The sequence below is a fragment of the Carassius carassius genome, chromosome 4 (assembly GCF_963082965.1).
Source record: "Carassius carassius chromosome 4, fCarCar2.1, whole genome shotgun sequence".
Classification (NCBI taxonomy): Eukaryota; Metazoa; Chordata; class Actinopteri; order Cypriniformes; family Cyprinidae; genus Carassius; species Carassius carassius.
Window position 1 is genome coordinate 5,004,776 of NC_081758.1, and position 26,101 is coordinate 5,030,876.

The following is a 26,101-nucleotide window of genomic DNA, read 5'->3' on the forward strand; positions in this document are numbered from 1 at the left end:
AATGTTGTACTATGTTCCAAAAACTGTTTAATATGAGGGTTTCATAGGTTTCGAGGTTTCTGTTAAATCCAGCCCATGCAGTGTTAGTCTGAGAGCAGTTCCTGGAAATGGAAGATTAAAAATGACAGAATCACTGAGCTTTTAGCCCGTTAGCATCAGCGGCGTGGTTGCAGCTAACTGCGCTTACATTGCTAATACTCTATTCACACACATTACCACTGCTGTACTCACTGTTACTTGCTTTAATGGCAGATGAATGTCTCCACTCTGTGCAGCTCGAGCTCGAGGCCGTGGGAAAGCAGATTCGCGACCTGGAGGTGAGGCAGGCCCAGCTGAGAGAGCGGAGAGCCGCGCTGGAATCATCCCGGGCTGACGCTCACAAGTCCGGGGTAAGTATACAGCGATCTGCTAACAGTCCCACCACGTCTACTCCGTGTGTTTCTCTGCACAGGCCCGGTGCACCCAGGACGCGATCTTCCCAGATGTCCTTCACTGCGACGCCGGGACACCACGGACCCTGGGTGCATCCACAGCGGAGGACGCGAGCCGGGTCCCGGGCGACGACTTCTCCCCCTCCTGCCTTCGACATCTCCATCCGGAACCGCTTCGCTCCCCTCCGCGAGACAGGATGCGACGCTGTGATCATCGGAGACTCCATCGTCCGACACGTAAGTGCTACGTTAGCCGAAGGTAAAGTGCACACTCACTGTTTGCCTGGTGCTCGTGTTCTCGATGTTTCTGCGCAGATACCCGCGATCGTGAAGGCCGACGAGAGCCCTAGAGCGGTCGTGTCACGCCGGGGTTAACGACACCACGCTGCGGCAGACAGAGACGCTGAAGAGGGACTTCAGCAGCCTGATCGAGACGGTTCGCAGCACGACGCCCGCGGCGACGATCGTCGTGTCAGGACCACTGCCCACGTATCGACGAGGACACGAAAGATTCAGTAGACTTTTTGCTTTAAATGAATGGTTGTTGTCATGGTGTAAAGAACAGAAACTGCTATTTGTTAATAACTGGAATCTTTTCTCGGAGCGTCCTAGGCTGTTTCGCGCTGATGGATTACACCCCAGCAGAATCGGAGCGGAGCTGCTCTCTGACAACATCTCCAGGACACTTCGCTCCATGTGACTAGTAAGACAATTCTCTAATAACTATTATGATGAGTTTTGTTCCACCCGCTTAAATGATAAAAGTACGTGCGCTGTAAAAACTATTAAGACTGTGTCTGTTCCCCGAATAGTGAGGTCAAAATATAATGTAGGATCTAGAAAAAATCTTATCGTAATTAAACCAGAAAAATGTAAAGTAAATGAACAAAAACAATTTTTAAAGTTTGGGCTCATAAATATTAGATCACTCACACCCAAAGCAGTTATTGTAAATGAAATGATCACAGAAAATAGTTTTGATGTACTCTGCTTGACTGAAACCTGGCTAAAACCGAATGATTATTTTGGTCTAAATGAGTCTACTCCACCAAACTACTGTTACAAGCATGAGCCCCGTCAGACTGGTCATGGCGGAGGTGTGGCAACAATATATAGTGATATTGTCAATGTTACCCAGAAAACAGGATACAGGTTTAACTCTTTTGAAATACTTCTGCTAAATGTTACACTGTCAGACATGCAAAAGAAGTCTAATGTATCTCTTGCTCTGGCTACTGTGTATAGACCACCAGGGCCGTATACATAATTCCTAAAAGAATTTGCAGATTTCCTCTCAGACCTTCTAGTTACAGTTGATAAGGCGCTAATCATGGGAGATTTTAATATTCACGTTGATAATGCAAATGATACATTAGGACTTGCGTTTACTGACCTAATAAACTCCTTCGGAGTCAAGCAAAATGTCACCGGGCCCACTCATCATTTTAATCATACACTAGATCTAATTATATCGCATGGAATCGATCTTACTGCTATAGATATTGTACCCCAAAGTGATGATATTACAGACCATTTCCTTGTGTCGTGCATGCTGCGTATAACTGATATTAACTATATGTCTCAGCGTTACCGTCTGGGCAAAACTATTGTTCCAGCCACCAAAGACAGATTCGCAAATAACCTGCCTGATCTATCTCAACTGTACCCAAAAATACACATGAATTAGACGAAATTACTGACAACATGGGCACTATTTTCTCTAATACATTAGAAGCTGTTGCCCCCATCAAATTGAAAAAGGTTAGAGAAAAACGTACTGTGCCATGGTATAACAGTAATACTCACTCTCTCAAGAAAGTAACTCGTAGTCTTGAACGCAAATGGAGAAAAACTAACTTGGAAGTTTTTAAAATTGCATGGAAAAACAGTATGTCCAGCTATAGACAGGCTCTAAAAACTGCTAGGGCAGAGCATATCCACAAACTCATTGAAAATAACCAAAACAATCCAAGGTTTTTATTTAGCACAGTGGCTAAATTAACAAATTACCAGACGCCACCTGATTCAAATATTCCACCAACGTTAAATAGTAATGACTTTATGAATTTCTTCACTGATAAAATAGATAACATTAGAAATACAATAGCGAATGTAGATTCTACAGCGTCTAACACTTCAGTTTCATCCATCGCACCCAAAGATAAACTGCAGTGCTTTACAAATATCGGACAGGAAGAGCTAAATAAACTTATCACTGTATCTAAACCAACAACATGTTTATTAGATCCTGTACCCACTAAATTACTAAAAGAGCTGTTACCTGTAGCCGAAGAACCGCTTCTCAATATCATTAACTCGTCGTTATCTTTAGGTCACGTCCCAAACCCATTCAAGCTGGCGGTTATCAAGCCTCTTATTAAGAAACCAAAACTAGATCCTAGTGTACTGGCAAATTATAGGCCTTTTTCAAATCTTCCATTTATGTCTAAAATATTAAAAAAAAGTTGTGTCTGCTCAATTGAGCACCTTCCTGCATAAAAATGATCTGTATGAAGAATTTCAGTCAGGTTTCAGGCCCCACCATAGCACAGAAACTGCACTTGTTAAAATTAAAAATGACCTGCTTCTTGCGTCAGATCAAGGCTGCATCTCATTTCTAGTCTTACTTGATCTTAGTGCTGCGTTCGACACCATAGATCATGACATACTCATAGATCGATTACAAAACTATACAGGTATTCAAGGTCAGGCTCTAAGATGGTTTAGATCCTACCTGTCCGATCGCTACCATTTTGTTTACTTAAATGGGGTGTCATCTCATTTATCATCAGTAAAATATGGAGTGCCACAAGGATCCGTCCTAGGTCCCCTTCTATTTTCAATATACATGTTGCCCCTTGGTAATATTATTAGAAAATACGGAATTAGCTTCCACTGTTATGCTGATGATACTCAGCTATATATCTCAACGAGACCAGATGAAACTTCCCAATTATCTAAGCTAACAGAGTGTGTTAAAAATGTAAAAGATTGGATGACAAATAATTTTCTCCAATTAAATTAGGATAAGACAGAGATATTAATTATTGGACCAAAAAACACCACACAGAATCTTGTAGATTACAATCTGCAACTAGACGGATGTACTGTTACTTCCTCTACAGTCAGAAATCTGGGTGTTATATTAGACAGCGATTTGTCTTGTGAAAATCATATTTCCAATGTTACAAAAACTGCATTCTTCCATCTTAGAAACATTGCCAAGCTACGAAACATGTTATCTGTTTCTGATGCAGAAAAGCTAGTTCATGCATTCATGACCTCTAGACTGGACTATTGTAATGCACTTCTAGGTGGTTGTCCTGCTTCGTCAATAAACAAGCTACAGGTAGTCCAAAATGCAGCAGCCGTCCAGTGCCACCGCCAGGCACCGCGGAGGAGATCGCCCAGCTGGTGGAGGGCCGAGCAGCGGTGCGTCTGGCAACCGAAATTTTTTAGTTTTTTTTTCTCCTCTCTCGTCTCTGTCGCTCCTCCTTCCATCTCCTTTTCTCTCGCCTCGCCTGTCCTACCCCCAGGTTCCCGCAGGTCCCCGTGAGCGGGGGGGGGGGGAAGTAGAGCGCAGTCTCGGGAGTATGTGACGAGTGGTGCGGGGCCGAGGGACATAGGAGCGAGGCCGGTGGAGTGATTGGAGATGAGCTACACCTGTTCGACCCACCGGTCTCGAGGCCCACGGAGGAGATGGAAGGATATAAAACTGGAGCGACGACAATGAAGGACGAGAGAGGACCAGGCCTGGGATTTTAGTTGTGTTTTGGTTTTATTTTGTGCGCACTAGTCGTCCGTGAGGGGCTGGTGCGCTGTTTTGTGTTTATTTTGAAATTAAATGTTATTTGATTGTCCGCCGGTTCCCGCCTCCTTCTTCCCGATGATTATTAGAGTTTATATCATTACACTCAGTATTCAGTTTGTTTTACAAAAGAACTGCACTGTAAAATATTTTGGAGGGCAAAACTCAAAATTGTACAGTAGGTAGACATCCTAAAGGCCCTTTTTACCACCGCACGTACCGCTGCCGCGGTATGTCGACTTGCTGCATTGAAAAATTTCCGTTTCAATTCAATTATGCAAACTTAACTTTTAATAAACTGAGTCTTTTAACATTTGCACTTTAGCTGAACCAACCAAAAATGTTCAATGCAGCAAGTCGACATACAATTTTCAGTATTTTTATTTTTGTTCCCTCCAAAATCGTATATATTGGAGCTGCATGAACTAATCCCAATAATCAATTATGTAAAACCAAATAATATGATAGGATGATTTGAGAAGCAGTGTAGAGGGTGTAAAATTTAAGTACGTACGTTACAGTGTGTAATCTGATTACTTTTTTTAAGTAACTATTAAAGTAACACATTTCTTTTAAATTTACAAAGAAAAGTATTGAGTTGATTTTTCAAAAAAGTAATGCCAGTTAGAATTAACGTTTTTCTATTTTTTCTCCTGTGCCAATGTTGGAGTACGTACATGTAGAGACATTGTTGGCGCTGTGTGAACATGATGCTACTTTAGCTTTAGACTAAGTGTGAACATGCATTTTCTCATCTCACTTTCACAAAAACAAAATCAGTATTCCTCACAATGAATAAAAACTGTGAAATGCAAACTCTGAATATGGCGCAAACCTGCAATTAGATATGTTAAATAACACAAATATCATTGATGTATTTTATCCCATTTTATTAACCATTGTCTTTGTTGTTGAACTTTGATGATCCCATTCAGCTATAATGATGAGCAAAAATTACTTTAGATAAGCACACATTATTTTTGTTTTACATTTTATTGTGTGTGTGTGTGTGTGTGTGTGTGAGAGAGAGAGAGAGTCTGTGTGTGTGTTGAACTTTCTTCTCCTGCATCTTATTCTTCATGCAATCCTTGCATCTCAGATGAGAACAAGTAATGCAATTAGTTATTTTTCCAGGGAGTAACTCAATATTGTAATGCATTACTTTTAAAAGTAACTTTCCCCAAAACTGTTGAAATGAACTGGTGTAGGACTGACAGTTTTTAAAACAGTTTTTCACAAATAATTACAAAGAAACAGCAAGTAACTCAATGAATTAATTAGAGAGACTTAAATAATGTCTTCTTGTATAAATGTATTGCAGAAATCTTTGAAAAATCTTGGTACAAATGGCACAACAACTAAGTACGGGGTTATTTATAAACTAAGTAATATATAGTCTGAACTTCACATCATTAGGTAGGTAGGATCTTCCGGTAACACTTTATTTGAAGGTATCCTTGTAACATGTTACATGTACTTACTATTATAATAACAATTAAGTAACCCTGAGCCAAACCAAATCCTTACCATAACCATATAGTAAGTACATGTAGTTAATTAATATTGCACAGTACTTATTTGTATAATTAACTGTAACAAGGACACCTTCAAATAAAGTATAACCCTAAACTCTCTTTTAGCAGCAGAACTGCATCGCCTGTATCAACATACTTCTGCTCCTCACAGAGCAAGTTTAGCACAAGCGAGCAGTCAACAGTGATGTGTCAGAACAGATTACTGATCTAAAGCCATTTAATTACTCCCTGAAAACATGCCTTTGGGCCAGTAATCATAGATTGGCGATTCTTCATCTTCCTCAAAGTGATTGTGACCTTTCCAGCTGAGCCAAGCACTAGAGCAGCAGCATGTGAGATCTCAGACTGAGACGGTGCGTCCAGGTCATTAGAGGCATGGAGATTTGCTTGTTGCTGATCAGGCTGCCATTGTCCAGCATTAAGCTGCCGTTTAATCTCCCTCTATAAAAACGCACCCAGGGAGAAGTTCATTCGGAGAGCAATCTTATTCTGAACACAGTGCGACCTACAGTAATCGAGGGACATGTCTATTGTTATGTCCTGCTTGCTACCAATCATCTCATTTGAGCCATGCTTGTTCCCAAGCAACAAGGAAAATGACTATTAAGAAAAGGGCTGTTGAATAATCAAGGCTACAGGGCATTCGTGTGGCCAGGAGCATTTTCTCCAAGGATTCAAGCCGGTGCTGCCTCAGAAATTCTGAATGGCAAAACAATTGACAGAATAAATAAATAAATAAATATAAAACAAACATTATACACATATATATATATATCTATATATATATATATATATATATATATATATATATATATATATATATATATATATATACACATACAGTATGAGATAAAATTGTATATAATCTGCACTATAATAGGAACATTATCAGTGAGATTGTGCCCTACAAATTAGCCTGAATAGGTCAAATTGGTTTAGTGATTATACATTGCACTCTGCTCAGTTAGATTAGAGCTGCACCTCCATGTTTACAGAGGATTTGATGATTACTGAAGGTTATTGATAATAATAGATGAACAACTGCTAATTATAACAAGAAGTGTTAAAGGGATACTCCACCCCTCGGTTGTTCCAAACCCGTAAAAGCTTTGTTCGTCTTTGGAACACAATTTAAGATATTTGGGATAAAAAACCGGGAGGCTTGTGACTGTCCCATAGACTGCCAAGTAAAACACACTGTCAAAGTCCAGAAAAGTATGAAAAGTATCGTCAGAATAGTCCATCAGTGGTTCAACTGTAACATTATGAAGTGATGAGAATACTTTTAATAAAACTTTATTCAACAGCTCATATTCTCCAAAATGGAGCTACGGTGATGCCAAGAGACAGAGGAGATGGATTGCTGAATAAAGTTGTTGTTTTTGTTTTCTTCGTACAAAAAGTATTCTTGTCGCTTCATAACGTTACGGTTGAACCACTGATGGCAGATGGACTATTCTGATGATGCTTTTCATACTTTTCTGGACCTTGACAGTGTATTTTACTAGACTGTCTATGGGACAGTCACAAGCCTCCCGGTTTTCATCCAAAATATCTTAAACTGTGTTTCGAAGACGAACAAAGATTTTAAGGGTTTGGAATGTCTTGGCGGTAAGTGATTATTTACAAAATGTTAATTTTGGGGTGGAGTATCCCTTTTAGTGGTTGATGTTATTTTCGTTTTACTTGGTTTCACAAAATAGTATTGACGCTTGAAATACATTTTTTTTTTCTTAAATACAATTTACTAAAAGTCACATTAAACATACTATTCAGGGTTTTTAAATTATATGAATTATGATTTTGTTGTAGTTTTATTGGTGGCATTAAGTGCATTTCAATTAAATCATAAAGACCATGAATAAGATCCTCATTGTTTTTGCGACAGACAAATGAAACTCTGATTGTATTACTTAAGTTATCTTCTATTTATCAGTAGCCAACTACTTTTTAAAAGTTAAGCTTTATATATATATATATATATATATATATATATATACATACATACATATATACATATATGTATATATAATGTAGGGGAATTGCTTCAGTGAACCTGAATTATTTGGCATGCTCTGTACATTTTTAACAGATGGAAACTTTTTTAACTGAGAGGTTGAATTAATAATATTTTAAGAAGCAAGGTCATAATTAAAAATAATTTTAAAGACAATTTTAAGGGTTGTATTTTTTTATTTACATTGGCTGTATTTTTTTTTTTTTTTTTTCGTTTTAAGACAAATTATAGTTGCCATCCATACTGCTGGTTTCCCTATGATTGGAGGGGATAAATAACTAGTCTTAGCAAACAAATTGAAAGTACTATTTTCAAATCTGATCTATCTGGGGTGCTTTTCCCAAAGGCAACTACTGTATGGCCGCAGGTTCCATTATTACCAATAGATTTCAGTGAAACTTACTACCATAGTTAGCTAATGATGCACCCCTGGATGGATAGGTAATTATAATGGAAATTATTTTTTATGGACACTTTTAGGTGACTGTATCATTCAAAAAGGAAAACACAACAATACAACTACCTTTTGTTTTATAATATGTTATGCAATTCCGAAAATTTGCATCATCTCAATTGCTTACATGGTTTTAACCATTGATCACCCTCTAGTTATCATCATTAATCACTGAAATGCATCTGGGTCAGCCACTATTACATTCTTTACCAGTCATAGCAAGAAGCGTGTTTCTGATTGTTATATAATCTGAGCAGTTGGACCCAATCAGATCTCACCATATTGTGGGACAAAACATGACTAGATGGCATTTATTTGGCATTACATAAATTCTGCTGGCTAGAAGTGAGATAGGAATCAGACAAGATGACCCAATTTACCACATCAGAGGAAGTGGCAGCCTGAGAAACTCGGAGACAGACATCATCGGTTTAGACATTCGCTCGAGAAACAGAGTAACAAAACTTTTGTTCAGATTACCGACGTTTGATGGATGAGTCTTCCCAGTTCATGTGACAGTAGTGCAGATGTCAGACAGATGTGATTGCAAATTTCTTGATTAAATTTTTAATGAGAAACGCACTGAATTCCACTCAGTATTGATGCATGATTTAATTGTCTTGTCACAAGCGAGCCGATATCCTGCATTGATGGCTGAATTTGATGCTTCCTTCTGTTGGAGGAGACAGGGGAACACAGGGAGACACAATCTTTCCGTGCCGCCACCGTGTCGCCGTGCCAGAGGCAGTGTTCCTGCCAAATGCATAATGCATTTCCGTTTCCTGCACTTTATGAATCAACAGCGCACCTGAAGCGGGTCCCTGGGTGAACCCTTGGTGAATGAGGCCACTGCTGGCTAACACTTATGCTAAAACCTGTGGTAACAAAGGGAAATCCATCACAGCTGTCTAACTTTATGCTCAAGTTGAAATTATTCATTTCATTTAAATGTAAATTATTTTCACGAAATGATTTGAACACAACATTTTGTAATTATTATTATTATTTTTTTATAATCCATTTTCTTACGGTTTAGGTAGTAGATTGAGGGACTAAAATGTAAAAGCACACATAAATAGGTCACATACAGGAGAAAAGGGAGCAGCGACTGTCTCACCAAACAACTCAAATTCAGTCAGTCGAGCACTCCGACAAATGATGACACCTTTATTATGTGACATAAAAAAAGAAAGAAAGAAAAACCTCTCTTTCATAGCCCTTAGGTTTCATGAAAAGAGTAAAACTCAATGGAATCGTAGAGAGAAAGAGAGAGAGAGAGAGATGTTGAGAGTGCATCTACATCTGACATGAGAGGAAAGAGAGAAAGGGTGAAGGAAAGATAAAAGAAGAGAGGAGTCATACACAGAACAGGACAATACGGGAAGGACAGAGGGGAAAAGAGATGAGAGAAAGCAAATACAGACAACAGCAGAGACGTGGAAATGAAAGCAAAGACAGAGTGAAGGAAAACGGCCTAAATCTTCCATTAGAATATCAAACACGTGACCTAGATGAAGTCTTTCGTACAATTCTCCGCTTACAGGAAACGGAAGGATCAAAGTGTGCTCTTCTGAAAGCGGAGAGCACAACTTCTGTCTTTATTTGCAGTAGCACGTCAGTCAAATATGTGGAGCTTTACTATGCAAAGAGACAGGAGAATATAGGAATAATATTAGGAATTGTGTTTCGTCAGATCACATCTCTGCTGTCTGTCTCCTCCAGGACGCTCATATGGACGTGTGGCAGCTGGCTGACTCGGCACCAGCATCTCTCTGAAAAGTTTGCTTGGAACTACAGCTGATGGGTTGGGAATTGAGAGGAAAATTATTTCATAAGGAGTTCATGCGTTTACATTGTGTGATTGTATTTGTGTGTGTGTGTGTGTGTAATTTCTTTGAAGCAGCTGCACCAACAACATAAGTGCTTCATACTGTTGTAAGCGACACATTTCAGTCACTTAATGCTTCATATATCTATAAAACATAATTTTACTTTTATTTCTACAATGTTTCTGGCAAATACATCTTTGAATCCCATAAGTACAATCTTTGAAAAAAGTAAATGAATAAATAATAATAATAAAAAAAAAATCCATGACAGAATGCTTTACAACACTGGATGCCACAGACCAAATAACATACAATACATCAGTTTTTTCTTTATAAACCCACAAATCTCAGAAAAAAAAGCACAAAAGCTGTTTTCAAAAGGTACACTTTTGTATCTTTTAGGTGCTAATTTGTACACTTTATAGGTACAGTATATGTACCTTTAAGGTACTGTACCAGTATGGACTTTTTGTTGTTAGATTTTTTATTTATTTTTTCAGAACTAAATTATATATCTAAAAAAAATGTATCACTGACATTTCTTCCACCTTGTCGGCCATCTTGGGCTTTCAATTGTATCACGCTCACTGCAATGCTTTCTGGGATTTTCCACTCCACGAAAGATACACATGATGCCATTTTGACGGGTGTTCGTAAAAAAAGTTTTATCATTACATTTTAAGTGTTATTATTTTAAATTTTGTCAAGTTAGATGGCTTTCTGCTTGTGCTAGTGCAGAGCCATTCAATGCTGTTTAAACAATGCATCTTTTAGTCACTATTACATAGAAATTTGATTTTAAAACGCAGAAATGTTATTTTCAAGTGTTCCTCATCTCTAAAACACTGTAGTAATGTTCATTTAGCTTCTGAAAAGTGAAATGCAAACATAAAATTCAGAGTGTGGGGTGATTTATGTAAGTGTCACTGATACTGGCAGGTACGTTTTCATGGCAACGGAAGGATTATATCAGGAAAGAATAAATGCCAATGCAAGTATTTCACTCTCGCTGTATCCAAGCTCAAAAAACACTATAAACTGCACACGGTTTCATTTTCACTTCCATATCTATAACCTCCCATTTACCTAGACTGACTATTTTACCTTTTACAGTATATTTAATGGGCCCTACAGTCTTAAAAATAAAGGTGCTTCACGATTCCATAGAATAACCTTTTTGTCTAAATGGTTCCATAAAGAACCTTTAACATCTGTTTCACAAAAGGTTCTTTGTGGTGAAAGAAGGTTCTTCAGATTATAAAATGGTAAGAAAGAGATGGTTCTTTAAAGAACCTTTGACTGAATGGTTCTTTGTGGAACCAAAAATGGTTCTTTTATGGCATCGCTGTGAAGAACCTTTTGAAGCACCTTTATGCTTAAGAGTGTAACGTGCTAAAAGAGTTGACTGCTCTTTAGAAACATATTGTACCTCAGGTCTCACTTTATTTTAAGGTCCAATTCTCGCTAGTAACAAACCATTAACTATGACTTTTGCCTCAATAAACTGATAATTTGTTGCTTATTAATAGTTAGTAATGTAGTTGTTAAGTTTAGGTATTGGGTAGGATTAGAGATGTAGAATATGGTCATGCAGAATATGTGCTTTATAAGTACTAAAAAAACAATATGTACATAATAGGCATGCTAATAAGCAACTAGTTAAAAAAGTGAGAATTGATTCTTAAACTAAAGTGTCACTGTAATATTTTATTACTGTGCATAAGCACACTGGTACACTGTAAAAAATGTCTGTGAAATTAACTGTGTAATTCTGTAAAATCGTGACATCAAAATTTTGTAAATAGAAAAACAATGAAATTTTGTTAAATTTACAGTACTATTTTGAAAATAGTACAAATGCTGTTGTAAAATACTGAACCAAACAAAACTGTTGATTTTACAAGAATGTGTTAAAATAATCATATTAATTTGTAGAATTTACAGATTTACAGACTTATGCAATTTAAGCAGAAAAAAAAAACTATGCAGAAAGCAACAATGCAGTTAAAATTACAACATGACAGTGTTAAAATATTTTTCGGACTTATTCTCAATAGCCTATCAACAAGAACCTGTACATTTTATACATGATATATTTTACAGACAAAATATGTTCAAGTACAGCATAACTGTGTTAATATGAATTTTAAAATTCATATTTAAAAACAGGCAATGGGTCTTTTAGGTCCAACAGCACTGTAAAATGACTAGCTAAATATAAACTGGTAGGAATTGCACATTGTAGGCTATCTGTCAACAGTTAAGGGGACATTATACAATAGCCAAACCGTTCACTTGTTATTTTGAACAATTAATTAAATTGTAAATGATCAAATAAAATAATTTCTTTCTTTTTTTCATTTACAGAATAATGTAATTTATTCATATTTATATTTTGTCGATGTAAAATTTACATTCCCATGTAACGTTACATGAACATCTGCGTTTGAATGTCGAGCAGTAGATTTCAGATTATCGCGGGATCACGGATAAGCTGTTTTGATGAACTTCACGACGAGAGTGTGCGCACACCAATTCTGCCAGCAAGTGCGTGGAGTTTTGCATGACATATCAAATCTGGTAAGTGAACGGTTTGTTTTCTACAAACTTGAAATACATTACTTTTAAGACAATTATATGTTATGACTGAGGCTATTTTGCGTGGACTGGGTTTCATGTTCAACGCACAACTCTTTCAGTTTGTTTCTTTCATGCTGAGAAACGTTAACTAGGATAAAAAAAGCGATTTTTTTAGTTTGCTCAAAAACGACCAACTGTAGTTTCTGCAGCAAAGCAGATTTCTGAATATCACGTGATCAGCCGTTTTGACGAACTTCATAAGTGTGAGCGCGCGCCAATTCTGCCAGTGAGCTAGTGGAGTTTTTGCGTGACATCATGTAATATTGCGAGCTCTTGCAGTAAGTGAACAAACAGTTCGTTTTCTTCAAAAACAGTAACGTGAACTGTAGCCTACAAGTATGTTGATATCTATTTTCCCATCATAATAATGATGCTGACGAAGCTGTTAATGTGGGTTTTATTATCAGCTCAACTCTCTCAGTATTTTTCTTTCATGCTGCGTAACGTTAACTGAGATAAAAAGAGCGATTTTGTTAGTTTGCTCGAACGACTAACGTTAACGTTTCCTGTTTCTGCAGCAAAGCAGATTGCTGATTATCACGGGATCAGCCATTTTGATGAACTTCACAAGTGAGAGCGCCCGCCATTTGTGATTTGTGCATGACATGTAAAATTGCGATATCTAGCACTGGTAAGTGAACAAACAGTTTGTTTTATTAAAAATAACAGTAGCTGTACAAGCAAGTTATTTTCGGTCGAAGTCCATAGTAATCAATTTGTCGAGTTCACGCGCATAGGTTTAGTTACCTATGATCACGCGCGTGAACTCGACAATCGATTACTGTGGACTTCGACTGAAAACAGGATGTAAATACAGGTATGTGCGCTGGCTGAAATAAAATTTTTATTAATGTGTTCACTCTGAAGGAATCACTCACATGGCTGGTGCACTTGTAATGACACATCAAGGATGTTAAGAGGCTAAAAGCAGGTTTAAAACTTGCCCCATTGAAGTCAACAGGGTGCAAATTTTAAAAAGAGGATAACACGGTGTAGGCAACAATGATTTTTGTCGTTGTTCCCTGTATTGACAGCACTCCAAATTTCAAAAAAATGAGCTCAATGTTAAAATTGACCGGAGTTCTCCTTTAACACATTTGTACCGAGTCGGCCATTCTCTGGGATTTGTTTTCATGATATTCGAATGTAAGATTTTTATCTCTAAAAACTGATTAGCTTATTACGCTAGTATATGGGGCAGCAACTAAGTAAAAATAAATCGCTAGTTAATAACACTAACAAGGCTCAAAATAGCCTCACACTAACACGGTAGCATAATGAGGGTTCCTAGATGCAAACCGAAGTTTGCGTGTATGTGCGTGAGCAACTTTATGTGTGCCGTTGTGCATTTCATATGTATTTATTCGAGCACTGATGTTGACGAGTTAACCCTTTAGGTATCGCAATCTGGTACCGAACAACATGTAATTTTTCGATACTCGATAGTATCGAGGCAATTCGGTCGGTACCTAAAAAGTATCAAACTATGTACCCATCCCTAGATCTGAATAGAAGCTCTTTATGAATGACTGATGAATGAACAAAGATGTTGGCCAATCATAGCAGTTAGTGTTTACGGTCTCACAGCTGACTTGCCCCTACCAATAGAGCATTTAAATCAGGTATGAAATGGCCTTTTATTTTATCATTGATTTTTAAATGGAGTCACTGATAAACTGCAGATGTCTGATTAACAGGTCCAGCTATTATTAAAGGGTTAGTTCAAGGGATACTTGCCCTAATGTCGTTCCAAACCCATAAGACGTTTGTTCATCTTTGAAATGCAATTGAAGCTTTTAATTAATGCTTTTTAATGAAATCTGAGAGATTTCTGTCCCTCTATTGACAACTACGCAACTACCACTTTGATGCATCAAAAAGTTCTTGAAGAGATTGGAAAAACTAATCCATATGAATTGAGTGTTTTATTCCAAATTTTCACATCACATTATTTGATGATCAGATTTATTTAGGTTTTTATTCACATTTATTACATGGCTTGGCTGAATGCGGTCTGTTATTTCTTGTTATACTACAGGGCCGTTGAATGCTTGAATCTGATTGGTTGACGAACGTTCTAAGGTGTGCATTATTTTCAGGGAAACGCACGGCTAAAGTAGTTCCAGGCAGGTCTTGACCGCATTACAGTTCCATATCACTTCACGTAGTTAACCGTAATAACGGAAAATAGGAAAACCGTAATAACATACAATTCATAACAAGAAAAAACATTTAGCCCCATGCGCTTGATCTGCAATTTTCAATGTCTAGCTTCACAATCAATAGAAACATGCAGTTTAATTTTAATAAATAAAGTATATAGTCCTATCTATATTATAATCAATAGAAAATTCAACTGAATATAGGCTAAATAAATGGATAGTCCTGCAGTACGGATTTTTATTGCAGATAATAACAAATAAATAATTATTGATAGGCCCACTTGTTAAAAGGGCTTTGTGTTTCATTTATTTGGCTATAGTCTACTGTCATCTGTCAATGAAAAAAAAAAAAAGAATGAACGAATTAATTAAAACGAATTAAATTAATAAATAAATAATAATATTGACGCAAATGCTTTTCTGTCTCATTATTGCAACATCTCTCTCTAATAACTGCATTAATAACTGCATAAAGCCGGGGACACACTTATGGTCGGTTATGAATGTAATTTGATACTTATGACTGATCATGCCCAAATGCGCGTTCAGCGCGTTCAGTCTGTGTTCAAAGTCGGTGTTTAAACAGTCAGAGAATGTGTCAGCTAGTCGTGTGTCCCAGCATTAGTCTGCTATCAGTGGCTCAAACCTCCGTTACTAACTCTAAAATGACGTTTTGGAATTAGCAACGGAGGCATTGGTTTAGATGCGTAAGAAATTAGTCCTACATACAAGAGCGTTTTAATGACAAACTTTACAAACGTCTTGAAATACATAATCTGAACAATGTTTCGAGGTGTGGTAACTGTAGTATAAGCGGAATAATTGACTTCAGGCCGTTGAATTATTAGAAAAATAATGCACACCGAGGTGTAACGGCCACTCCGCTTCGCGTCGTGACCGCATTACCACCTCGGGTGTGCATTATTTTTCTAATAATTCAACGGCCTGTCGTCAATTATTCCTTACATAACAGACCGCTGCAAAGTATAACAGACCGTTGCCATGAAAAACAGCGCGTTGCTATGGACTCGGAACGGACTATTTTCTTTGGCGGAAGCAATACAATCGTTTTTAAATCAATAAACTCCTTTTTAAATCAATAATTTGTTGCAAATTATTTATTTATTTTGTAGGTAGCCATGTAATAAGCGGGATAATGTATAGAGAGGCGGTTGTTATGGCGAATAACAAGCCCTTCAGGCTGATTCAAGACCCCTCCGCTTCGGGGTTGTTATTTGCTATAACGACCGCCTCTCTATACATTATCCCTTACATAAACATTGGCCAGCAAACACAAACAAACTCAACCAGGCCTGCTTGACGCACAGGAACAAACCTCATTGGTTCTTGAGAAAGCTCAAACAGGCTGCCTGGTTCTCACATGTCAAGTGAACATGCTTGAGCTTCTATTTACCACAACTGATGTGTAAGCTGATGAATGTTTATTTGTGAATAAGACTAAATTAACTTTGTTCATCATATAAACGATTGTGTCTGCAATTTTTTTGGAATAAACCGTTCAATTCAGATTAGTTTTTCAATCTCTTTCAACTTTTTGAAGCAAAGTTTCAGTTGCGTAGCAGTCAATGTAGGGACAGATATCTCAGATTGCATTAAAAAAATCTTATTTTAAGATCTTAAGAAGACTTAAGAAAGAACTAAAGTCTTGCGGGTTTGGAACGACATGAAGGGCGAGTAATCAATGACAGCATTTTTGGATGAACTAACCCTCTAATACCTAAAATATCTTGAATAAAGAAATTTAAGTTATTTTTTTCTGTTAATAAAACTATTTTATAATTAATAAGTTGCCTGTTTTTCTTCTTTCTCAAGGTGTTTTTTCTCCATCAACCCAGAGAAGGGCACCAAAGTGGAGAAGACACAAACTTCACGCCTCAATGTGAACCCAAGAGTCCTTACTTTAATTCAGGAACTTTCAGATCATGAGTGGCGCGATGTCTGAAACTCTATGGACATTTGTTTGGACATTACTCTGAATAAGGTTTGTTTCAGCTTCTATGCTCTGTTCTGAAGATAACTTTTTCAGGTGAGTTTGTATGCAACTTAGTTTTATTGCTCTTATTTTTTGTGATATTGTCCTGTACGTCAATTCGCAGAGTGATATTGTCCTGCAAGTCAGTTCGCAGAGTGATATTGTCCTGCAAGTCAGTTCGCAGAGTGATATTGTCCTGCAAGTCAGTTCGCAGAGTGATATTGTCCTGCAAGTCAGTTCGCAGAGTGATATTGTCCTGCAAGTCAGTTCGCAGAGTGATATTGTCCTGCAAGTCAGTTCGCAGAGTGATATTGTCCTGCAAGTCAGTTCGCAGAGTGATATTGTCCTGCAAGTCAGTTCGCAGAGTGATATTGTCCTGCAAGTCAGTTCGCAGAGTGATATTGTCCTGCAAGTCAGTTCGCAGAGTGATATTGTCCTGCAAGTCAGTTCGCAGAGTGATATTGTCCTGCAAGTCAGTTCGCAGAGTGATATTGTCCTGCAAGTCAGTTCGCAGAGTGATATTGTCCTGCAAGTCAGTTCGCAGAGTGATATTGTCCTGCAAGTCAGTTCGCAGAGTGATATTGTCCTGCAAGGCAGTTTGCAGAGTGATATTGTCCTGCAAGTCTGTTCGCAGAGTGATATTGTCCTGCAAGTCTGTTCGCAGAGTGATATTGTCCTGCAAGTCTGTTCACAGAGTGATATTGTCCTGCAAGTCTGTTCGCAGAGTGATATTGTCCTGCAAGTCTGTTCGCAGAGTGATATTGTCCTGCAAGTCAGTTTGCAGAGTGATATTGTCCTGCAAGTCAGTTTGCAGAGTGATATTGTCCTGCAAGTCAGTTTTCAGAGTGTTATAGTCCTGCAAGTCAGTTTGCAGAGTGATATTGTCCTGTAAGTCAGTTTGCAGAGATTCATTGTTTAACAAATATTCTTTCTTGCCCTCTCCTTCTCTATTTTTCATTTCTCGTCTTTGTTTCCTTCCATCTCTTTACCTCCATCTTTCCTCTATCAGTTCCAATGAGATAATTAAGCTGTACATATTACAAATGTGTATGTTGTGCTGCTTTAATATTAATAAAGAAGACAAGACAATGCAGAAAATGGATGTTTTTATGCAGTTTTGTACTAAAATGTAGTTTAAAACAAAGTTGTTTACAATGACTGTCATTTTTACAAATTTATTCTGGCAACCACAGCTGCCAAATTATTTTTGTAAAAACAACAGGATTTTTTTGTATAAACAAACTTAAAGTCTGTATTTCTTACAGTAAATCCCTGTACATTTTACAGGATTTTTTTTTACAGTGACCTGTAATTTTTACAAAATTATTCTGGCAACCCAGCTGCCAAATTTTTTTTGTAAAAACGACAGAATTTTTTTACAGTGTACCACCAAGGTTTTTTATAGATCCCTTCAAATTTTACAGATTTTTTGGCTCATTAAAATAATTTTGTTCACATAGCTCTAAATATGCTTACATATTAAGGGCTCATTACAGAAATGTCATCGCTTATTTGTAATATCTCTTGATGACAAACACTGCAGGGCATTTTTCACACTGTGCATAACAGCATATTTAAATTGTATATCTGCAATGATAATTAGAATGTGCCGTTTTAATATATGATGTCTTAAATTGTAAAACATCTAGCACAGCCAGCAAGATGAAGGCTACACGATCACAAAGCCTGAGCTGAACCAGTGCATCAAGGTGAAAACACAGCCGTCTCTCGCGCTCCAGTGCAGATTTTAAGACCATTAAAGCGACCACATGCCCGAACGCAGCTTTATATCTTCAGTACATCTAAGGATAGAGACCTATTGTATGTGTCCTCTGCAGTGACTTTTCATGTTATTATCTTGAAAGCTTATTTTTAAAGTCGCTGCGAGCCGAGTGGAAGCATTCTTGAGAAAAGAACAGCAGTTGTGCTGTGAATGCAATGCCCATTAAAATCTCAACCATACAGATCCAATGCATACTTTAATCACTTCTCTTAAGCATTAGCAATGAAGCACAGATTCATGAAGCTTCGAAACATTTACAAATCCTTTGTTTCATATCAGTGGTTTGGAGGTTATATCAAACTTTGCAAATCACATGATTTCAGACAACAAGGTTTTGTTAAATTAGTTTAAAAATCCACAGGGGCACTGCCACATGGTGTTGATCTAATGAACCCACGGACATGTTTATAAACTGATCTTGATCTTTTTTTTTTTGTAATTTAAGGAATTGATTTAATGATTTTGTATTACCTTTGTATGTATAATGCAAAAAGGAGAAAAAAGGAGAATGATGCTAAACTGCTTCTAATTGAGCTAGTTTGCTAAGCCCTGCCTAATAACACACAAAACAAGGGCTACACATTAATAAAACACAAATTTTTACAGAAACTGTATAATTAATTGTATTTTATCATTTGTAGAGTGCATTTAATAGATTACATTTTCATAAAAACAAAGTTTTGAATGAGTTTTTGATGTATTTACACCGTTTTTACTAGAAGTTGGTGCTGGCCTGTGATGTTTTGAATGCTGAGAAGATAATTGATTAAATTGACTCTGAGCTTTGAAAAGCTTTGTTTCTCTCCTCATCAATGCAAACTTCTCATCTTTCATCAAATTCACTGTTTTGAATGCAAAATCAGTAGCTTATGTGATTTGTGTAGATGCATATTGTTTGGGGGGCATGATTGACAGCACGTTTGTTCTGTGCATGTTTGTTTGACTTTATAATATGGAAGGCAGACAGAGCCAAAAGTATGAAGAATGCGTAAGAACAGATCCAGAACGTCTGAAATTTGACTGAGTCAACACCCTGTGTTTGTCCACGTTACTATGGCAATTTTGAGCATTTCTTTTGTATGTGTAGACACACATTTTGAGTGTGTTAAGCCATCAGTTATCACCATTTATCAGTTATCATCTTTAGAATGTGTAAATGTTTTAATGTGTTAAGATGATGCATTTGAACATGTGTCTTGACTCACGCACATCTGGCTGAGATATCTGCTGTGAGTAAATTAATTGACTTACACTGCAATGCAAATTAGGACTTTTCTACCCAAGAAAGACTTCTAATGTTTGTATATGTATATACCGTACCATTGTAGCATCACATCCCACATGCAGATATAGTCTCAAACACAGCAGCTTAATTGACTGCTCTGACAGTCAAATTCCATACATTCCATAAAAAAAATATATAAAAAAAAATAAAGAATCTTTTGGCGCTGTTCAACTTCCATACTATAATAGCAGCCAATCACATGTCTCACATCAACAGCAGCCAATCTCATGACTGATTACAGCAGCACGTGCACAGGGATTTCACATCTACAGGAGCGCTGCAGGATTTGATTTACTAAGGAAGATTTTTTTAGGGAGTTCTTCCTTTCATATATTACTTATTTATTTTTGTAGATACAAATTCTATATACAGGATGTTATTATACATGCCATTATTACAAAACTGAATGCTAATATAAAAATATGTATCGCTATTATAAATAGGCCTATTAAACCATTAAATCATTTAAATATTTATTGAAATGTGTAAAGCTCATTATTTTATAAGAAATTCCCACTGAAGCATTTCCTTGGCTCTGTATTTGCCTTTGCTTTTTCACTCCTCATGAGTTTACATCACTGCAGTATAAGAGCACAGCACAGCCTCTGCTGGGCTAAAATCACATTCATTTTTATAGAGAAATCGATGCTGAACGTTATCCTTCTCATTTTTCAAGACATACTGTACATACCATGAATTGGTTAAGCAGTGATGTAGTTTTTTTAGAAGCCATTTGTTAAATGTGATTTTTATGTTTAATGGTAAGATTTTCTGTGAAGAATCACACTACAGAAAATCATGGAGAGAGATCAACAGTTCAAAGATGCTTTTACCATAGAAAGAGCTCAAAAAAGTAACTGCCGACACCCATGAACCATTATGAATGATGTCTCTCTACATCCTCAAACCTCTTATATTCAAAGCTTTAATAAACTGTAAATGTTTTGTTTTTACTGTCCAAATGTGATAAATTAATAGTTTTATAATCGCTTATAAAAGATGTTAAGTTCACAGTCTTGTATTTTATATATATATATATATATATATATATATATATATATATATATATACAGTACAGACCAAAAGTTTGGACACACCTTCTCATTCAAGTTTTCTTTATGTTCATGACTATGTCACACTGAAGGCATCAAGGGCTATTTGACCAAGAAGGAGAGTGATGGGGTGCTGCGCCAGATGACCTGCCTCCACAGTCACCAGACCTGAACCCAATCGAGATGGTTTAGGGGTGAGCTGGACCGCAGACTGAAGGCAAAAGGGCCAACAATTGCTAAGCATCTCTCGGGGAACTCCTTCAAGACTGTTGAAGACCATTTCAGGTGACTACCTCTTGAAGCTCATCAAGAGAATGCCAAGAGTGTGCAAAGCAGTAATCAAAGCAAAAGGTGGCTACTTTGAAGAACCTAGAATATGACATATTTTCAGTTGTTTCACACTTTTTTGTTATGTATATAATTCCATATATAATTCCACATGTGTTAATTCATAGTTTTGATGCCTTCAGTGTGAATCTACAATTTTCATAGTCATGAAAATAAAGAAAACTCTTTGAATGAGAAGGTGTGTCCAAACTTTTGGTCTGTACTGTATATATACATATATTTAAAAAAATATTGCAATGTTGTATTCATCATGGAGCAGAATGCTTTGCTTCATGGATTAAAGCTTTATTGAAGACGTTTTTGAAATCCCTATGGAGCACATAAATGGGAAAACACTTCAAGAACAAGATCTGGGCTCCTTGTTGCACCACTGATTACTGAATTTTACAAATTCAAGAAGAATATTTCAGAAAGGGAGGAATACATGTTTTCACTTGATATAAATAAGAGAGAGTCTTTATAGACTGTTATAATGATGACATGTGGTAAAGCTCTGAGGAGTCCTGCAAAAAACAAAATTGGCACATACCATTAATTTAATGACTCCCTGCTCAATCATGTTGCAGTATTGTGATGCAAGTGCCACTAATTCCTGTTCTCTTGAAGCGGATAATTGCCCAATAATGAAGCTGGAGCTTCTTCATCTAGACCCAAAGAAAAATCACACAATCTCATGCTCATCATATGTTTATCCTGTCTCAGAAGACTTCCCAACAATGTCCCAAACTCGTTTTAGATTTGCTACAATAAATAAAAAAATTCCTCTCAGTAGGTCAACCATAGACTCAGCTGTGCCTCAATGTTTTTTATTTCTCCTACAGATCTTCTGGGGAGGCATAACACAGTAGTGAGCTCTCCAAAGCTCTCCTAAGGAGTTAAATCTCCTGAATAATAAAAGAGCAACCTCACAGCAATAACATAATTGTAACGTTTCAGTTCGTAAGTATCAGATGTCAGTGACAAAGAATGATAACGACAGGAGCATTAACTAATATTAAACTCCATTGAATACACATTTCTATCAGTGGCACTTTCCTTTAAGGTTAAATTTGTTAAGATTAGTTTACATGAACAATACAGCGATTCTTAGCATTTACTAAAACATTTTCAGATCAAAAAAATGTATATTTTAGTATTACTATAACTGTATGAATATTTTTATTACCTAACATTAACAAAGGTTAATAAATGTTTTTAAATATATGACTATATCTATTTACTCAGATTGCACTCATCCTCAAAGAGCACATTTTTGCTGATGCAACATTTCAAAAATAGAGAAACTGGTCACACATTAGTTTGGGGACCAATTCTCATTATTAACTAGCTCTTAACTGCTTTTGCCTCAATAAACTCCTTATTTTGCAGCGTATTAACAGTTTGTACGGTAGTTGTTAAATATAGGTATGGTGTAAGATTGAAGGATCTAAAATATGATCATGTCGAATAAGGCATTAATTTGTGCTTTATAAGTACTAATAAACAGCCAGAATGCTGATAATAAGCAATTAGTTAATAGTGAGAACTGGGCCCAAAATTAAAGTGTTATCACTCTCAGGAAGCACTTACTTGTCAATGCAATATTTCAGAATGAGAAAAAAATAAAATTAAATTCACTTTACAAATGCTCAATATTTTTTCCAAGACTAGAAAACACTATTTTAAAGATCTCAGCCGTTTCATGAGCGTGGGAACCCTGCAAGCATAATAGCGTGGCGCTGATCAGATTGCATGCATATCCTCTCTGTATGGCTAGAAACAAATTCTTGGGACTTTGAACTTCTATAGGAAAGGTTCAAACTCAAGACAATTCTTCACAATTCGCACATCTTAAAGAGCTCGCAGCAGAAACTTTTATATTCAGCCGTTAGCCAATAGCAAACTAAACAGTGCAAAGGTGTCTATTACTCACCTATAAATTTTATACCGGGTCGTGAATCCTTGGCGAAATCTTTCCATGAAGGAGAGGTACCCCTTCGAGTGGTGGAAAGGGCCACGGTCAGAGATGAGCCAATCAAACTGCTTAGCAACATGCTGCTCATTGGCCGAGGGCTCTTGGCGGGAAGACTGAACTGTTATATGGTCCCATATAAACAGGAAGTAAGTGACTTCAATGAGCCTCCAGTTCATGCTTCACTCTCGACCGCTCTCTGCTCATTCTCGCTCCATTCTGTGGAGACCTGCGAAACACAAGGAACACAAGACAACATTTGAGCATCATTCATCAAACTCCCACACCACTTCATGTGCTGTGAAATCTAATCCTGTTGGCATAACCTGCAATAGCAGGCCGATAGATTGTTTTATTAGCAGGCGGTTTGCAAAGCGATGCGCAACATGACTCGCTGCCCTTTTCACCGATATGATTGAACGAATAACGAACAGTAACTACAGCCTTCACTTTATTCAGACTAATTGGTGGCATGATAAGTTCAGAAGGAGTGAGTGTCAGCTTTGTGATATGTTGTGACATGGGGACAGTTCATGGAGGAGGATGGCGGCGAATCTCCGCTGGCTACGGTAATTAATGCCTGGCGCATGTTCGCACATGAATATATTGCATTCGCTTCATTTATGCAGTTTAAGTTGTACATGCTGACATCCTGGTGAAAGTGAGATGGACAAGAGTTAATACGCTCCTGTCAAGAGGCGTCTGTGAAAGAGATGTTAACATTAAAAAACAGACCGTTATATAACAGTGAAATAATGATTACGAGTCCAGAAAAAAAAACTAAGCACGTCCCACCACCCTTATGTCATGCCACTCCAAGGTTAAATCTCATGAAAACTATCCCAACATATTTCACCTTACAAGGAAAAAAGGATAGAAAAATGCACCAGTCTCATCTTTGGTCAAAAGATATAATGTAAACTTGTTGTTACGGTTGCTGTTGTGTGAATGAAGGCGCACAAAGTAGAAGATATACTAAAGGTTACTTTCAATAATCACAGGAGAATAAGGGCACATCCAACATCACTCTACAATAAGATACAATACTACATCAGACAAGGAGGAACTCAAAAGACAGGGTATTTAAGCACAAGGGGAGAAATCAGGTGAATGGAGACAGGTGGGAATTAATCAATTAACCAAACAAGAACAGGAAAATGACCAAATAAGGAAACAGAAAGTCAATGATTGTAACAGTTGTAGGCAGGGCCTAAAGCTAACATTTTGCCACATGTGCCAATGGCCTGTAATTTGATAAAATGCTTATATATATATATATATATATATATATATATATATATACAACCCGAATTCCGGAAAAGTTGGGACGTTTTTTACATTTTAATAAAATGAAAACTAAAAGACTTTCAAATCACATGAGCCAATATTTTATTCACAATAGAACATAGATAACATAGCAAATGTTTAAACTGAGAAAGTTTACAATTTTATGCACAAAATGAGCTCATTTCAATTTTGATTTCTGCTACAGGTCTCAAAATAGTTGGGACGGGGCATGTTTACCATGGTGTAGCATCTCCTTTTCTTTTCAAAACAGTTTGAAGACGTCTGGGCATTGAGGCTATGAGTTGCTGGAGTTTTGCTGTTGGAATTTGGTCCCATTCTTGCCTTATATAGATTTCCAGCTGCTGAAGAGTTCGTGGTCGTCTTTGACGTATTTTTCGTTTAATGATGTGCCAAATGTTCTCTATAGGTGAAAGATCTGGACTGCAGGCAGGCCAGGTTAGCACCCGGACTCTTCTACGACGAAGCCATGCTGTTATTATAGCTGCAGTATGTGGTTTTGCATTGTCCTGCTGAAATAAACAAGGCCTTCCCTGAAATAGACGTTGTTTGGAGGGAAGCATATGTTGCTCTAAAACCTTTATATACCTTTCAGCATTCACAGAGCCTTCCAAAACATGCAAGCTGCCCATACCGTATGCACTTATGCACCCCCATACCATCAGAGATGCTGGCTTTTGAACTGAACGCTGATAACATGCTGGAAGGTCTCCCTCCTCTTTAGCCCGGAGGACACGGCGTCCGTGATTTCCAACAAGAATGTCAAATTTGGACTCGTCTGACCATAAAACACTATTCCACTTTGAAATAGTCCATTTTAAATGAGCCTTGGCCCACAGGACACGACGGCGCTTCTGGACCATGTTCACATATGGCTTCCTTTTTGCATGATAGAGGTTTAGTTGGCATCTGCTGATGGCACGGCGGATTGTGTTTACCGACAGTGGTTTCTGAAAGTATTCCTGGGCCCATTTAGTAATGTCATTGACACAATCATGCCGATGAGTGATGCAGTGTCGTCTGAGAGCCCGAAGACCACGGGCATCCAATAAAGGTCTCCGGCCTTGTCCCTTACGCACAGAGATTTCTCCAGTTTCGCTGAATCTTTTGATGATGTTATGCACTGTAGATGATGAGATTTGCAAAGCCTTTGCAATTTGACGTTGAGGAACATTGTTTTTAAAGTTTTCCACAATTTTTTTACGCAGTCTTTCACAGATTGGAGAGCCTCTGCCCATCTTTACTTCTGAGAGACTCTGCTTCTCTAAGACAAAGCTTTTATAGCTAATCATGTTACAGACCTGATATCAATTAACTTAATTAATCACTAGATGTTCTCCCAGCTGAATCTTTTCAAAACTGCTTGCTTTTTTAGCCATTTGTTGCCCCCGTGCCAACTTTTTTGAGACCTGTAGCAGGCATTAAATTTTAAATGAGCTAATTAAGTGGATAAAAGTGTAAAATTTCTCAGTTTAAACATTTGCTACGTTATCTATGTTCTATTGTGA

At 37.3% G+C, this 26,101-nt stretch overlaps 1 protein-coding gene across 1 annotated transcript in view; it reads right to left on the reverse strand.

The window, feature by feature from the left end:
- Window positions 1–26,101, reverse strand: part of LOC132132808 (BMP/retinoic acid-inducible neural-specific protein 1-like) — a 193,685-nt gene that overhangs the window by 133,247 nt on the left and 34,337 nt on the right. The window contains exon 2 of the mRNA XM_059545339.1: window positions 23,250–23,517. Within this exon, the coding sequence (XP_059401322.1) occupies window positions 23,250–23,467 (218 nt within the window). The 5' untranslated portion in view covers window positions 23,468–23,517. The remainder of the gene's footprint in view (window positions 1–23,249; window positions 23,518–26,101) is intronic.